Source organism: Pteropus vampyrus, unplaced genomic scaffold (genome assembly GCF_000151845.1).
Source record: "Pteropus vampyrus isolate Shadow unplaced genomic scaffold, Pvam_2.0 Scaffold291, whole genome shotgun sequence".
NCBI classification, from domain to species: Eukaryota; Metazoa; Chordata; class Mammalia; order Chiroptera; family Pteropodidae; genus Pteropus; species Pteropus vampyrus.
This window is the reverse complement of record NW_011889072.1, coordinates 701,270-716,275: the sequence shown is the minus strand read 5'-3', so window position 1 is coordinate 716,275 and position 15,006 is coordinate 701,270. Positions and strand designations below refer to the sequence as shown.

General features: G+C 52.0%; 1 protein-coding gene across 1 annotated transcript in view; it reads right to left on the bottom strand.

Annotated features, from left to right (window-relative positions):
* The window catches only part of FARP2 (FERM, ARH/RhoGEF and pleckstrin domain protein 2), a 96,865-nt gene extending 83,076 nt beyond the window's left edge, over positions 1 to 13,789 (bottom strand). Inside the window, exons 1-2 of the mRNA XM_023521086.1 lie at positions 12,857 to 13,789; positions 1,169 to 1,396 (exon numbers count right to left, since the gene is read on the bottom strand). Coding sequence (XP_023376854.1) covers positions 1,169 to 1,369 — 201 coding nt within the window. The 5' untranslated portion in view covers positions 1,370 to 1,396; positions 12,857 to 13,789. The remainder of the gene's footprint in view (positions 1 to 1,168; positions 1,397 to 12,856) is intronic.
* Positions 13,790 to 15,006: the final 1,217 nt, after the last annotated feature.

Genomic DNA, 15,006 nt, shown 5'->3' with positions numbered 1-15,006 from the left:
ACAGGACCTGAACAGGGGCGTTCAGGTCCTGAATTCATACACAACCAATCTAGGCACGAGATCCTTGTCGTCACTCAGCCAGAGAGGCCGATGTGCCCAGGCTCCAAGCATGGGGTGGCCACCCTCCCTGCAGCCCTGAGGCCCGTCCTCCCATCCTACCAGGGGCTCCCTCTGCCCCTCTTGTCTCCCCCACCCACTCCAGGCAACGTAGTCTGGACGGGGTCTAAGGAAGGTTCCTGTCCACGGCCGGCCCACGGCTCAATCATCTTTTTATTTCCCACATGGCACTTTAACTTCTTGACAGAAAAACCCAAGCACCAGCAGGCCTCCTGCGACAGTTCATCCTCTTGTCCTTACTTTTGTGACACTAAGAACTGGAAAAGCTTCTAATGACATTATGGAAGTCAATATGAAAATATTTTTAAGAGAATATATTTATGCATTACATGTGAAAAGGATAACTTTTAGAAAGAATATTCATTGTGATGTCTTTTAGGAAATCAGAAAAAGTATTTTTTAATGTATTACGTGGGTCTTAAAGCTATTGTTTAAAAATACACACACACACACACACACACACATACACACCCCACATACACAACTGTATCTGTCAATGTTAGCAGCGCGATCTACTTTCCAGAAATTTCCAAATGAACGTGTTATCAGTGCTGACCAGAGAAACAGGCCGTGTTGGCGCTGGGCGACAATCCCCGGCTCGGCCCTCTGCCTGGTGAGTGCTCAACTCTCACCCCAGCCACCCCGAGAAGGGGGACTGCGCTCATCCCCACATTTCGGACAAGGAAGCTGACGCCTAGTGAGGCTAAACGACACCCCCTCACCGAGGCAGCCAGTGGCTGACCCAGGAAGACTGGGCAGCGGCCACGTGATTCCGGTTTGCAGCCTGCAGCCTGAGCCAGCCCCTCAAAAGAAAAGAAGGGAGAGCCCAATGATATCAGAATTTCGAAGGGGAGACAGGGGAACACCACTCTCCAAACTAAGAGCAGAAACTGGGACACGCCGTTCCCAAGGGTTTTATTGTGTGTCACCAAAGCCACTCTTGGTCAACTTCATAAATAAGCAAAATCGAACTAGCAAATGGAATCTGGGACATGATACTGGACTAGCAGAAAATATAAGGAAATATGCCTCCAAAAATCATGCTTCCTACCTCAATGTCAAACACTTCCACGGTGCTGTCCAGCAGCTTCACTCTGATGTGGACGTGCTTCTCCTGCATCCTGGCCGATGTCCCTGTCACCGCCCTGAGAGTCTGCAGAGGCTCGAGGGTGCTCACTCCCCCAGCGGTCTGGGCACCCAGACGGGTCCCTGGGGTCTGCAGGACTCTGTATGTCCCTTCGATCTCCCCCATTCGTCAGCAGCTAAGAGCGAAGAACAGCTGAAACAAGACGAAACCCAAAGAATCATCACTAGCTATTCAGACATTGAAACAATATAAAAAAAAGATCAGGTACACAGGAATTCTTTGAGAATTTCTGCAACTCCTATGAGTCTTAACTGCATAACGATAGTTAAAAGGAGGTTATCTTCTACTCATATGTGGGTCAATGGGACACAAAACAATGACAGGCAACATCTCCAATAACAGCACCTCCTCGGTGCTTCTGTAAGCCAGGCAGCATGCAGCTCGCTGAGCCCACGAAATCTCACACGCGAGCCCGTCATCACTACGCACCTGGTGGAGAGGGGGTGATAGGCAGCCGCAGCCTGCACCGCCCTGGGCTGCGGAGCAGCCTGGCATACCCTCCCTCCTCAGCCCAAACGGCCACCGCGCTGACCACACACTGTGAGTGCTGGATGCAGCAGGGCACAGCACCCACACGTGTCACGCAGCATTCAGCAGGTCCCTCGTCTCTGCTGACGAGGTGAGGAAAACGCCAAGAAAAGTAGCTGAAGACAGCAGGCTTGTCTCTGCCAGCTTTGCACCCCTTGGTTCTTCGAAGCCGTGTCTCGCCAGGCTGGAGTGGGTGCCACCAGTGCTATGGGAAGTAGTTCAGACACAGTGCCGAGTGACAGCCTGGGTGAGTGTCATGAGGGCTGCACACCCGGTGTCAGGAGGCACCTGCCACAGGCCAGGCCCTTCCCAGCAGCTGCTTTAACCCCCACCTCACGATAATCAGCATCGCTACCCAGGGAGTGCCCCCTTGACGATGACTGCACTGAGGGTCCAAGTGGGTCGGGCAACTGGCCCAGAGTGGCACCTGTGCCACGAGAAGGTCTCTGGTTTGAGCTGTGAAGTTGAACAGGGCTGATCATGCCATCATTTCCAGCAAAGAAAGAACAGGCTAAGTGTCAGCTAGAATCCAGTGATGCTGCCTGGCTTTTAATTATCACTAATGCCTGGCTTTTAATTATCACTAATATAGTTAGTTACCTTCTATTTATGGCAAATTTCTTTCTTAAATGTATGTATTTATGTTTGAAAGTCAACTTAAAGAAAAACACTTCACAATAAAAGCAAACGAGTGCCAGATGGTTAGTCAGGAAAGATGCAGCCGCTGCAGAAGTTATTTTATTTCACTTAATTATCTTCAAAAAGTCTTCTACTAGTTTGCAGGAAACTTTTTAGAAAACTAATCCTGCTAAATCCCCGGTCCAGTCCCTTGCAGGCCAACGTAACTGCTCTGAGTCCTCTGGCCCTTTTTTCTTTTTCATGTTCGTTATCGAGACAAACTCGTGAACTTTTTATCTCTTGAATTAAGTTCAGAAAGCCTCTTGGTGACCAGCTGCCAAGCCGCCCCTACTGTCCACCCCCAGAGGGCTTCCACAATCTGACCCACCACGCGAACAGCAGAGCGCGAGGAAGCGAGAACCCGCGGGAGCAGGGGACGCGAGCCGCGTGGGCAATGGAGGGAGTCTGTCATCTCGCCAAACCTATCTCCATCCCGATTCCTGCACAGATGAGCAGACCAGGCCCACCCAGGCACATGTCAGCTGAGCCCTGCGTTTGGTCCAGGTTGGCAGTTACCTGTCACCCGCAGAGCTCTCTCCAGGCTGTACGCCCTCTGAGAGCAGGAACTAAATTCTTTCTGTGAATGTTTTCTAAGCATTTACTTAATTAACGTCACTGGCACCAAAAAACATCACAGAACTTGAGAAGTGAGTGCCACCGCGCGGGGACGTGAACGGAGACCCCACCGAGAAGCCACCTCTAGTGGGAGAACGACGGCTCACGCTCATCGAACGCTCCTCTGAGACAGGCCACAGGCGTCTTACTTCCGGCACCGAAGCAACCCTCCGTCTCAAGCGACAATTCTGGAAACATATACAACCTGAAGATATTTCTAGAAGCCATTTTTCTTATTTATTCCATTGCATAATTCTCATTTATATTTTTTCTTAATAATAATTTTGGAGGGAAAAAAATTATTCAGGCTCTTTCTGATCTACTCATTATAAGAAAGTCAATTCTGGACACATAACTCTGAGAAAGCTCAGGACAGCCAGTGTCCAGAGGCGCCCCTTCGGGTGAGAACACTGGGCGACAAGTTGGGGCGCTGGCCCTCTCAGAGCGGAGGACTGTCCGGAGCGCCTGGCGCAGGGGTCTGTCCTCTCTGTGACTCATTAAGCCATGCATTTGATTCATGCAATTTTTCTATAACTGTTCATTTTATAATAAAAGCATATTTAAAACAGTATACTTTTAATTTAACTTGGTTTCATCTGTCATAAGAACAAAAGGCAGAAGAGACGAATGAGAAATACTTTCCTTAGTTCAAGGAGGACTAAGACACAGCTCCCTAGATGAAGCCCCTCCTGGTTGTTCTCACCCAGCCCACAGCAAACATCAACACAGCTGATGCTGCAGCTCAGGCCACAAGACACTCCCATCCTGGAAGACAGACTTGCTTAAGACCCCGTGAGGGCCCTGCTGTGACAGTCTAGAGAAAAATCTGTTTGCTATCACACAACAGTAACACGTCATGAACTACCCATTGAATAATTACTCAGCTTTAAGTAGAGAACTTGGAGAAAGTTGGTATGTAACACCAATGTTGTGGATGTCACTTAACCTTGGTCTCAAAGACTATTGATCTGTTTTAGGACAAGCAGCGTAAGTAGACACTTCCTGCAGAAACATGAGTTTGCTCATCCAACAGCCACTTTCTACAGTCTGACAATGGGAGAAGTGGAAGGAAAAACGTACGTCCCAAATCCATCTCATACAAATTATGACCTAATGGAACTTAATTTGTTTTGTTTTGCGTGCTTATAAACAAACATTATGAAGGCAAGGATATGCAAGCTAGACTAGAAACACAGCAAGGCCAGCAAGAGCCCTTGGCACACCAAGTGTTCTGCAGCCCTGGGACCCTGAACGTCGACGGCACTCCTGCTCACTTCTCTGCTGCTGCTGGAGAACCCTTCCCAAAGGCCAGAGGGACGTGGCGCTGTAAGAACCAGGGAACCGAGGGCCTCCCGGTTGTTTGCCCACCTTCCTTCCACGTGAACGAAATGCTGCGTGGGGTTCATTCCTAAAAGCGCCTCTAGTGGCTGGATCCCACGGCCACTGCTGACGCTCAGGGCTCCTGCTGCAAACCCAGCGCCTGGGCACACGTCCTCATTAAGAACAACTTTAAAAACCATCCGGACACATTTCCACCTTGAACTTGGAAAAACAAGGCTCGAAAGTCTGCCAAGGCTTTGTGTGATGGCATGTTGATGCAGGTTCGTAATGAATGCACAACTGGGGGTGCTGGTAGTGGGGAGGCAGTGTGTGTGGGGGGCAGGGGTGTGTGGGAGCTCTGCACCTCCACTCAGTTTGCTGTGAACTACGAGCCACTCCAAAAAAGTCCAGTGAAAAAAAAAGCTCTGCCACGGAACACGTAACTCAGAAGGGACAGAGTCAGGGCCGGGGCACAGCCTGCAGCAGCCGGGAAGTCAGCACACGGCCCCCGCGTGGCCACCCATCCGCAGCAACGCGGCTGCTGAAACGCCCGGTGTGCAGAAGCACCCACCTTCCTTGAAACATTTTTGGTTGCCTCTTTTAGGAGGACCAAAAAACATATAGCAGCTGCTTGAATGACGTCATTTTGTTCAATATTGTTTCGTTATTACGTTGATGAGAAAGAAAAAGACTGACTTCTATGTGGGGACCCTGTCCGTGGGGTGTGTACTCTCCCCACGTCTGGTTCCCCACGCGGGTTCCTCCCGCGTCCCAGAGACGTGCCCGTGGGGGTGACTGAATGCCCAGACTGTCCAGCGATGGGAGGACGGCCTGAGCAGGGCGGGGCCCCCCTTGCACCCCGAGCTCCGGCAGGGGCTCGGCCCCCGCAGCCCTGAACCGGAAGCGGCGGGGGAAGAGAGTCATCGTCCTCGTCTGTCTTCATCTTTCCTAAACGTCTGCAGACCTCGCCCTTGCTTCGTGTTTCACATCAGAAGCGTTTGGGGTCTTTATGTAGAGCTGGGTGATGTCCGGTGGCCGGAAACGTGCCGCAGGGACATAGCCTTTGGTCACGTCATCAGCCTCTGGCACAACTGGTTTCGTTACACGTCGTTGCACATAGTCTCAGTTTCTGAGACCCTATCGATGACGTGAGGACCCGCTGTGTTCCTACACTAAGGAAGCAGACCACCTAAGGAAGCAGAATGTGGCACTTATTTTCACCAGCGTCCACTGAGTCTGAGCCCCGCAGCAGTCCGGGGAACGTAGTCCCACTGCCGATGATACCCGCGGGGAATTCCCACCCAGCTCCTTGAGGCTGGGCTGCTCTACCTCTTTATTACAGTGTAGCAAGGGATGAACCCTTTTTTATTCCCTTTCTACTAAGCATGACCGGCAACTAAGTAATTCAATCACTGTTAAGGAACCCGAGGAAAAAAACAATCAGAATTTGCACTGCAAGGCAAAGCCCCAAAGAGCTGATGAGAAACGGCTGGCAGCTGGAGGGCAGGCGGGCGCCGGCACACACGCCCACGGGAGGGTGCCAGCTGCACAGACGCCGCCCTCCCCAGCGCACAGCTTCCCTGTCTGCTGGAAGCTGGCATGGCTGAGCACGGCAGAAGCGTCTGGCGCTGGAAACCTGGGGGGAAGGCGCTGCAGCCCACCGGCACACACTGCTCCAGAGCTGCGCGCAGCCTCAGGACTGACGGCAGCCCACACCCTGGGCCGCGCTGTCCCCCCCGGCACCAGGAAGGGCACTCGCAGTCCACCTCAAAACCTCTGCTGCCAGAAGGGCACCTCCCATAAAGAGAAGGGTGTCTATCAAGGTGCGACAAAAAGGGCCAAATAAAAAGGCAGGCCCTGGGGGAAACCGAGGAAGGGCGCAGCAGCCCAGGGCTGGGGGGTGGGGAAGCCTGGAGGCAGCACACCTGGGATCTACTCCCAACTCTGCCATCAATGCCCTCACTCACGCCCGCCGCGCCCGGCAGGCTTTTACTCTGGCAGATGGGGCGGGGGGCAGGGAGGGCTCTCCCCTGGAGTTGAGATCCTTTTCAACTCCAAGAATCCATGATTCTGTGCTAACACAGCTCAGTGTGAAATAAAATGAAAGGTGTTCTTGACTCCCATTAACGTGGAGTAGTTAGTAGCCAAAAACAAACCAAACCTCATAAAACCATGGCCCTCCCCACCATGTGAATAGTGGCTGAAGCTCGCAGACAAATGCAGCACCGATTAGAAGTCCAAAGAGATGACTCTGGACGCAACATTTGCAAGCCTTACAATTTACTTTTTAGGTTTTATAAGAACTGCCTGATTACTAAACAGATGTCAATGTTTTTGACCTTCGACCATCAGGTATTCTGATTTTATATTCAATAAAATTCTATTAACTGAAAAAAAAAGTTTTAAGAGCCAAAATGAACCTAGTTAACTGACTGATTCTCAGCTTTTTTTGGTACAAAGCCACCCAATTTAACGTCAAAATCTTCACAAAAGTAGGAAGACGTCCATATGCTGCTTTGGTGTGAAAGCGAACAAGAGCGAGGTCCAAACGCAGGCGCATGGCACACTAACTTGTGTTAAAAGAGGAGGAACACAAACGCACACATTCTTTCCGATTCAAACGACAACAGGATAAACCCAGACTAAGGAGCGTGGTTACCTGTTGGGGAAAGGTGTTGGGGAGACAATGCTGGAAACTCTGCCGCTTCTAATAGCGTCTCATCGTGTTGACTTGGGAACCTTGTAAATGGTTTTACATGATTAAATCAGTATTTTAGAAAAGCAAGCCCTAAAAACTCAAAATAAAACAGATAATCCTAAGTGAATCTTAAAACAGTGGCTAAACTTTGAAGAGAATTAGTTCACGCGACTTTAAGACTCAGAAACTTCATTACACACACTAATGAAATGTAGCCTCAGCCCTAAAAGACCACAGGTGAAACCAGCATGTTCATATTCTATGGGGAAAATGGTTTCATTTCTTCAATAAATGGCCGAAAAAAGTGGGGTGGAGGCGATAGAAACTATTAAATTTAAAATTTAAAAACTGTTACTTGCCAAATGCTACATGTGCCCTTCTTTGAATCCTGAGTCAAACACTCATCGGACAGTCCGGGAAAGTGAGCGCCAGCCCTGGGCGGGGCCTAGTAGACATTTAGCAGCACAGCTGACTCCCTAGCCGGCCCTGTGCACACATGAAGGAAAGAACCCTCTTCAAGACGTACTAAAGTGTTTATGGATAAAATGGAGCAATGTCTAGGACTCACTGAAATAATCCCAGGAGGCAGAGATCAGTGGAGGGGACTACAGACCAAACAAACAAAACCCCCTAAACTACTGCCCATATGTGCTGTGGGTTATTGAAGCTGGGTTTGATATATTGTTTTCTCTACTTTTGTGAATGTTCGAAATTTTCCATAAGTTAAAACACACACACACAAAACAGATCCAGCAACAATTTTCAATGCATATAAGGGTTCGAGGAAGCCCTGGGATAGGGCATCACTGAGAGGGAGTAAGAGAGTCCTACACGACAAAACGCTGGCCCAGCCCCGTCCTGTCCTGTGGAAAATCGCAGCCGGAGAAGGAAGCCACAGACCAGTCTGTGAAGAGGTGAGGCCAGCAACCAGTGTCCTGGCTCCCAGGCCAATATAATATTGCAAAATTTTCAAGATTAAAAAATAAAACAAAAAAACCTGACTTAAAACTGTACGTCCATGTCCTATAAAGTCACTCTGTGCTACCTCCACTTTGTCATTATTGTATTTTTCAGTTCTAAAATGCCCATGTTTTTCTTTCCATCTTCTATTTTTCCCCTAGACTTTCTACCTTTCCATTTGTTTCGAGTACCCTGAGTTCTCAGAACATTTTAATAGCTGCTTTAAAGTGTACTTTAGTTTTTATTGCAATCTTAACTCGCCACAAACTTAGCAACTTAAAATAACAGCCTTTTATCATCTCGGTCTCCACGGGCCGGAAGTGTGGGTGCAGTGTGGACCAGCAGCGTTCTCTGCCCAGGGTCTCACGAGGTCTAACTCGAGGTGTCCACTGGCCTGGGGTCTCGTGTGGTGCGCTGGTGCAGCACACACTCCCAGGCTCATTCGGTTCTGTGTGGGTACCGGACATAGGCCCCCAGTCCACGCCGGTCACGCTCAGCGTCCAGACCTTCGCACTCCTCGGCTTCCCTCACCTTCGCAGGCGGCCTGCTGGACCCTTCGTGAGCTTCACTCTCTCTGTGGTCCCTCCCGCTGTTAGCCAGAGAAAGAGCTCGACTTCGGGGCTCATGTAATTAGCTGAGGCCACCTGGAGAGTTCAGGACACCCTCACGCATTTACGATTAGCTGACCAATACCCTAAGTTACACCTGCAAACGCTTTTGCAATGCAGTGTAACACATTCCCAGGAGTAACGCTAGTGGATGAAGGTCGTGAGGGCCGCAACTCTGCCTGCCATGAAGTTCTGTCCGATGACTCCAACGCTGGCAGCTTCTCGGCCTCAGCCTGTCTCTTCTCTCGTGAGGTGTATTTTCCCGGTTCTGTATATGTTGGGTAATTGTGGATTGTATCCGGGACGTTTTAAATATTGTGTGGTTGGTTATGAGGCTTTGGGTCTTGCTGAAACCATGCATGATGCTGGTGTTTTGCTCTGGCAGGCACTGGCTGGCCGGGTTCAGGATGCAAGTCCCAACTGGCCTTTTGTGGGCTGTGGCCTTGGCATCAGCTCCAGCGTCACGGGCTGTCCCCCTGTGAGCCATGACCTCGTGGCCTGTGTGGTTTCCAGGCAGTGGTCCACCCTCCGTAGAGTTCCCAAAGTCTCTGGCAAGCTGTTGGGGGTCAGACCCATGAGTGGCAGCTCTGCATTGAGCCCAAGGTTCAGAAGCCACTTCGGGGATCACTTTTCAAGCTCTTCCCTCTCCACGATCTCCCTGCATCTTCTCCAGCGGCCTGGGGCTCCCCTTCTCAGTCCTCCAGCCAGGAACCTAGGGCTTTGCCTCCGCTGCTCTGCCATTTGCTTGCTGTGACTGCGCCCTGGTCTGGGACCAAGCCGCAGGAGGAGAGAAAAAAGCAGCAGGGGTCCCCCTACTCCGTCAGAGTGCTGCCACAGGACTGCGTGGAGGACAGGGAGAGGAGAAAAAGTGGGGCTTCCCCCTACTGTCTTCTGGAGCCCAAATGAGGACCCTCCTCCCAAAGCTCTCTGGTTCGTGCCCGGGGCCCACCGCTGGGCTTCCAACACCAGAGACCAGGTGGGGATGCTGGAGGGAAAACGGACTCCCTGCTGAAGCAGCGCACTTAAATCGTGGCCTTTGTCCCCAACCCGCCTGTCACCATTTACTTGTTAGTCCTCAAACAGCTCCATGCAACTGTCCAGGCTTTGTAGCCAGTCAGGGGGAGAGATGGGCAGACCGTGCTCGCCCCACCCTCTTGGAGCTGGAGCTGACGTCCACGCACATTCAGACACGCTGGCGGTGGTTACCCTGGGCACAGGGAGGAGGGCTGCTTTTTATTTCCTTCTTTCCAGTGTTCTGTATTTTTTAAATTGTCAGAGATGATGAGTATACATCAGTGTCGCTTCAGAAGTGTCACTGGTGGTCACTGTGGCATGACACTGCCCTCTCTCTGTCTGAGGGGAGGCAGGGACAACCACCCTGTCTCTCCAGGAGCTGTGCCTGCTCCCTTCTGAAATAGTTCAAATAAAAATCAACACTTTCAGACACCCTGGGACCGATTTCTTGTTCAGATACAGGCACGTGCTGCCTAATGACCGGGCACGGTCCAAGAAGGGCTTCGTCAGGCGATTTCACCATCGCACAAACGCCAGAGCGGCTCGCACGCACCGAGACGGCGCGGCCGCTGCACACCTGGGCTGGGGCCGGCCTCCTGCCCCGGGCCACCGGCCTGCTCGGCGGCTAAGCTGCTGGGCCAGACGACGAGATGAAATCGCGCGCGAGGGAGAACGACGGCCGCAAACGAGGCGCCGAACGACGCGAGCTCCAGACGCACGGGGCGGCGCCGGGGTCCGCGCACTTTTTAAAAATGAGGAGGAAGAGCACACTCTCATCGACAGCGATCGGAGCGCAGCGAACGCGTCGGCCAGGAGCGCGGGCGTCGATGACGGAGTGCCACGCTCTGTGCACATCGCGCCCGCGGTACTGTCACACGACTGTCAGCGCGGGGGGCGTCACCCCACACGCGACGAGGTGCGGACGGTACGACGGCGCCAGGCGGTGCGTGCGGCTCCGCGGTGCCCTTGGGGACCGGCGTGCTACACGAAGTCAGCCCCCCATCGCCGAGCGTCGTCGTGCCGCCGGGACTGTAGTGAGACTTGCTCACCCAGCACTCATCTGATTAACTGCCACCAAAGCCACTGGGACTTAAATCACGAAGGAGATAAGCGTAATAAAGGCCAGCAATTTCAATGATCTGTGGAGCTACCTTTTGCTGCTGCTTCCTTCCCAACACAGTCCCACTGGCAGCTGGAAGCGGCACTGAGCACCCGCACCCCGTGCGCCTCTCCTGCGTTATGTGGCCACAAAGGGCCAGAACCCGCCCCTCAGGTTTCTGGATCCCTGACTTGCACCGGCCCCCTCCAGGGTCCTACACAAAGTGTGCCTATGGTCATGGCCTTTTGTAAAATTTACAAAAAATATTCTAACTGCAATCGGCTAAGACTGCTGCCTCTTTCCGCTCCAAGTTTGCCTCTGACTCTCTTTCCCTTATGGCAGGTAGCTTAGAAGGGGCTGTCGGCATTTTGGGGAACCAGCCAAGGGCACAAAGAGTTGGAGATACATTTAGTTTGCGTTTAATGGGACTCATTTATGTTGTTTGCAGTTACTTCTGTGTATACTTCAGTTGTCACTGGCCATCTCAGTGCAGGGGTGGCTTCCAGGAACATCGCTATAGCACTGGGCCTGCTCACCGGCAAGTGATGACACCGGGCAGGGCCGGGGCCGGGATGCAGGGTGCCTGGCACCGGGAGTGTGTGGGCAGTGCGAAAGAAACACGGTGTGAACAGCTGCTGTGCTCGCCTGTCAGAAAACCTGATAATGTAGTAGAATTATAAATGTAGTGTAGATTTTTTTTTACTTTTTTGAATGGAATTGTGCAAAATGGAACTTAAAAGAAATGCTTTTCCAAGACACAAACTGCTCACTGTACTAGCAACGGCAGCTGTATCTATATATGAAATGTTTTATGCATCCAGTCAAAAATAAAAATTTTTGATCGATTATGCTAAAGGAACAACTAAATTCTTTCTATTCTTTGTCAGACGAAGAGGCAATTAAAAAGTACACAGCCAAAAGTATTATAGAGCGAATCAAGTAATTAACAAATATGCTACTTTCCTGGATTTAGTGATGTTTGTATTACTGGTCACTTTTAAATCTGTAACTTATTTGCTTTTTCTCATTCTAAATAAATACGTGCTTTCAAAGTTAATCTTTATTTGTAACATTGTATTCTTTTCATAAGGAGGCCCTCCTTCTCCAATTGTACAAGCTCAGGCATGTGCCCTTGCCCAGATGAAATCTGATTAATTTATGCAAACATTTACTTAGCACCTAGTATCAAGCAAGCGTTAAGTACTTACGGACATGGGGCTTCTTAGCAGAGGGAAAACCCCTCCCATTATGGGGAAGGAAGACGAAGGAGAAAGTGTGTCAAATGGCCGTAAGCGCCACGAGGAGGCCAAGTGAGGACAGCAGACAGGGTCTGATGGGGGTGTGGGCGGGCCTCGACAGGAAGAGGGCGTTGGCGGCAGGTCTGAGAAGGCCCTGACACACCGCAGCAGCCACCGCGTCCTGGGCGAGTGCCACCGCACAGAGGCCACGCCACGCCCTGTCCACATAGTCTCATTTAACCCTCACAATTGCCACTACACAGATCAAGGAACTCAGGCTCAGAAAGGTCAGTGACTCGCTGGTGGTCAATCAACTCTATGAGTGGCCTTAACGCCACCCTGATTCCATGATGCGCTATCTGCTTTCTGCTTTGAGAGGCGCTGGATGCTTAGCGCAGGGCGCACAAAGATCTACAAGGGGAGACAAGTACGTAAGGGGCCAGAACATCCTCCCCGCTACAGAAACAGAAGGTACGAGGTACCATGGAGGACAGGGTGCTGCAGGCCTGACCCGGGCCGGAAGTTGGAGCTGGGCCTTGTAGGGGACACACAGCAGTGTGTGCACAGGCATGGACTGCTAGCAAAGAATGAAAGGCCGAGTGGGCTGGGGCCCTGAGAATGCCACGGGGGCTGGGCGGTGAGCAGGCTGTGGCCGTCACACCTACCTTCTCCTGCAGCTAGGGAGCAATGGAGGAAGATACTGGGGGATGAAGGAAGGTCCATCGTGGCATCTTACAGCATTATAGTGCCTTTTGTGTTTGAATTTTAAAATGGCTGTGAACTAAAACATCAGTTTAGGGGAACAATCCATGACTCTAAAATAAAACTACTTACAGCAGGGTCAATTCCGTCCTGTCCCTCGTCCACGTCCTCACATGTTTTCACAACAGTGCGGATGCTGTGCACACACTGCCTGGCCATTCCGGTTAAGGCGTGTTTCTGAGCACATCGCCCTGCATGAAATTGGTTCAAATTTTGGTCGGATGAAAAGACAGGGACGGGGCTGCCTGAACAGGCTTGCCAGCTGCAGAGTGCTGCTCCATTCTGACACACAGGGTCTGCAGGTCAGAGTTTGTTTTAAAAACCAGGATTCCGAACTCAAAGTCTATACACACTCCGCTAGTTGCTCTCCAGAAAGATTAAACCAATTTACAGCGTCACTGCCAATGTAACCGCTCCCCACAAACTCCGCAACGCTGGTTTTTTCATGTTACGTTAGTGGAACTCTCACCTTTTTGACTCCCTGCTGCCAAGTTAAAATCTGGAGTGACCTCGGCTCGACACTCGACTCTACGTTAAGGGTTCTTGCACACCTACACTGTGCCGTGTGTAGGAAGCTCATGACCCACTGAGCTCAAGGGGGAGCTGGCAAGTTGATAGGAAAGTGGGTGAAGGAAAAGCGCGAATGAATGTGAAGGGGGAAGCAGCAAGGAGAAGCACCTGTTCCTGGATGAGCATAGAGGAGGTGGTGATGGGACTGCCAGCAGGAGCATTCGGAAGAGGAAGGGGACAGAACTCGGAGTTCTAGAGGTTTAAAGGGGCTTGCGAGGAGCTGCCCACACATCAGTGTGCGCTTGTCCAACCAGTGCATAGCCGTACCTTGAGCAGGACAGCGGCTTTAACCCTGCCCGCTTCCCTCTGTTGTCCACTCACATGGATCTTCCACTGGACAGCAGAACGGCTGACATCTCTTAAGCGCTTCCGGCGTGCCAGGCACCCTGCTAATGCGGAGTCCTCACAGCAGCCCCCTGAGGCAGGTAAACTTTGACCCCATTGTATCGATGAGGAACCATATAATACAAACTTCCTCTTTGGGAAAGGAATCAGTACAGCAGGAACCTGGAGTCTACTACAGAAAATGCCCATGCGTGTAAACGAGCTCATGGACTTGGGCGGTTCCGGAGGCTGCACGTCGGCGTCAGGCCCAGAGGAGAAACCGCATGAGAATCGGCAACAAAGCACGGGTACGAGAGAGGATGGCCGCGGGTGACCCGCCACGGCCTCTACTTCCAAATGGGCCGTGCCGCTTGGCCGCATCTCCCCTGCGATTTTGAAAGAACCAAACAAGATGACAGGCGCGAAGTACTTCGCGACCCCTGACACAGAATTAAGTCTTTTGGTGTGCAGGAACTTGGGAAAACTTTTCAAAAAACAGCAGATACAGAAAATTAAAGTTACGTTTGGCCCACAAGTCAAGGTTACTCCATGCCTGTCTACCTCAAACGTCTTCTTCGTCTCCGGCAGTGAGAAAAATCTGTGTCCTCTGCGGTAATGCCGTCTACACAGAGCCAACACTCGACCCCAACATTCCCACCGTGGTCCAGCCGAGGCCACCTCATGGAACCAAAACAGACGCAGAGAGAAAAACTGGCCCTTAAAGATTTAGCCCTGGGTTTTAAATCCTTCCATCCTTTCTTCACACTATAAGGTGCCATTTTCCCTTGGGCGCACCCTGCTTGAGTTTCGGTTTTTCACAGCCACTGCTGACGGCCCGTGAAAGCATCAGACGTTGCTGCCACCAGGGCGCCTGCGTGACGAACTGGGCTGTATTCTGGTCCCAGTTTTCATGGCTTTCCTTTAGAAGGCTCCCCACGGCCTCAAGAGTATTTCTAGCCCTTAGTGGAGTAAAACCATTAATACCTAACACCGCATCCCACCTTTAGACAGGTCGGAAGGGCCACGAAGGGCGTGGCACGCGCCAGCTTCCACCTGTGGCTCCCGCAGGCCTGCACCGCGCGCCCGGGCCTCCACGCGGGCCTTCCCTGGGGCGCCGCGCCCCGCCCGGGCCTCCAGGCCGGACCCTCACGGCGGCTCCGCGAGCCTCCAGCCGTGAGCTCCGCACACACGGGCCCGCCGTCCTACAGGGCCTGCAGAGCCCGGAGTGGATCCCTCTGGCGGACCGCCGTCAGAGGCGTCCCGGCCCCCGCGGGCCTCAGCGCCCGCCCCGTCCAGGGCCTCGGCCCTAGGCCTCCGCCGTCCGCCTC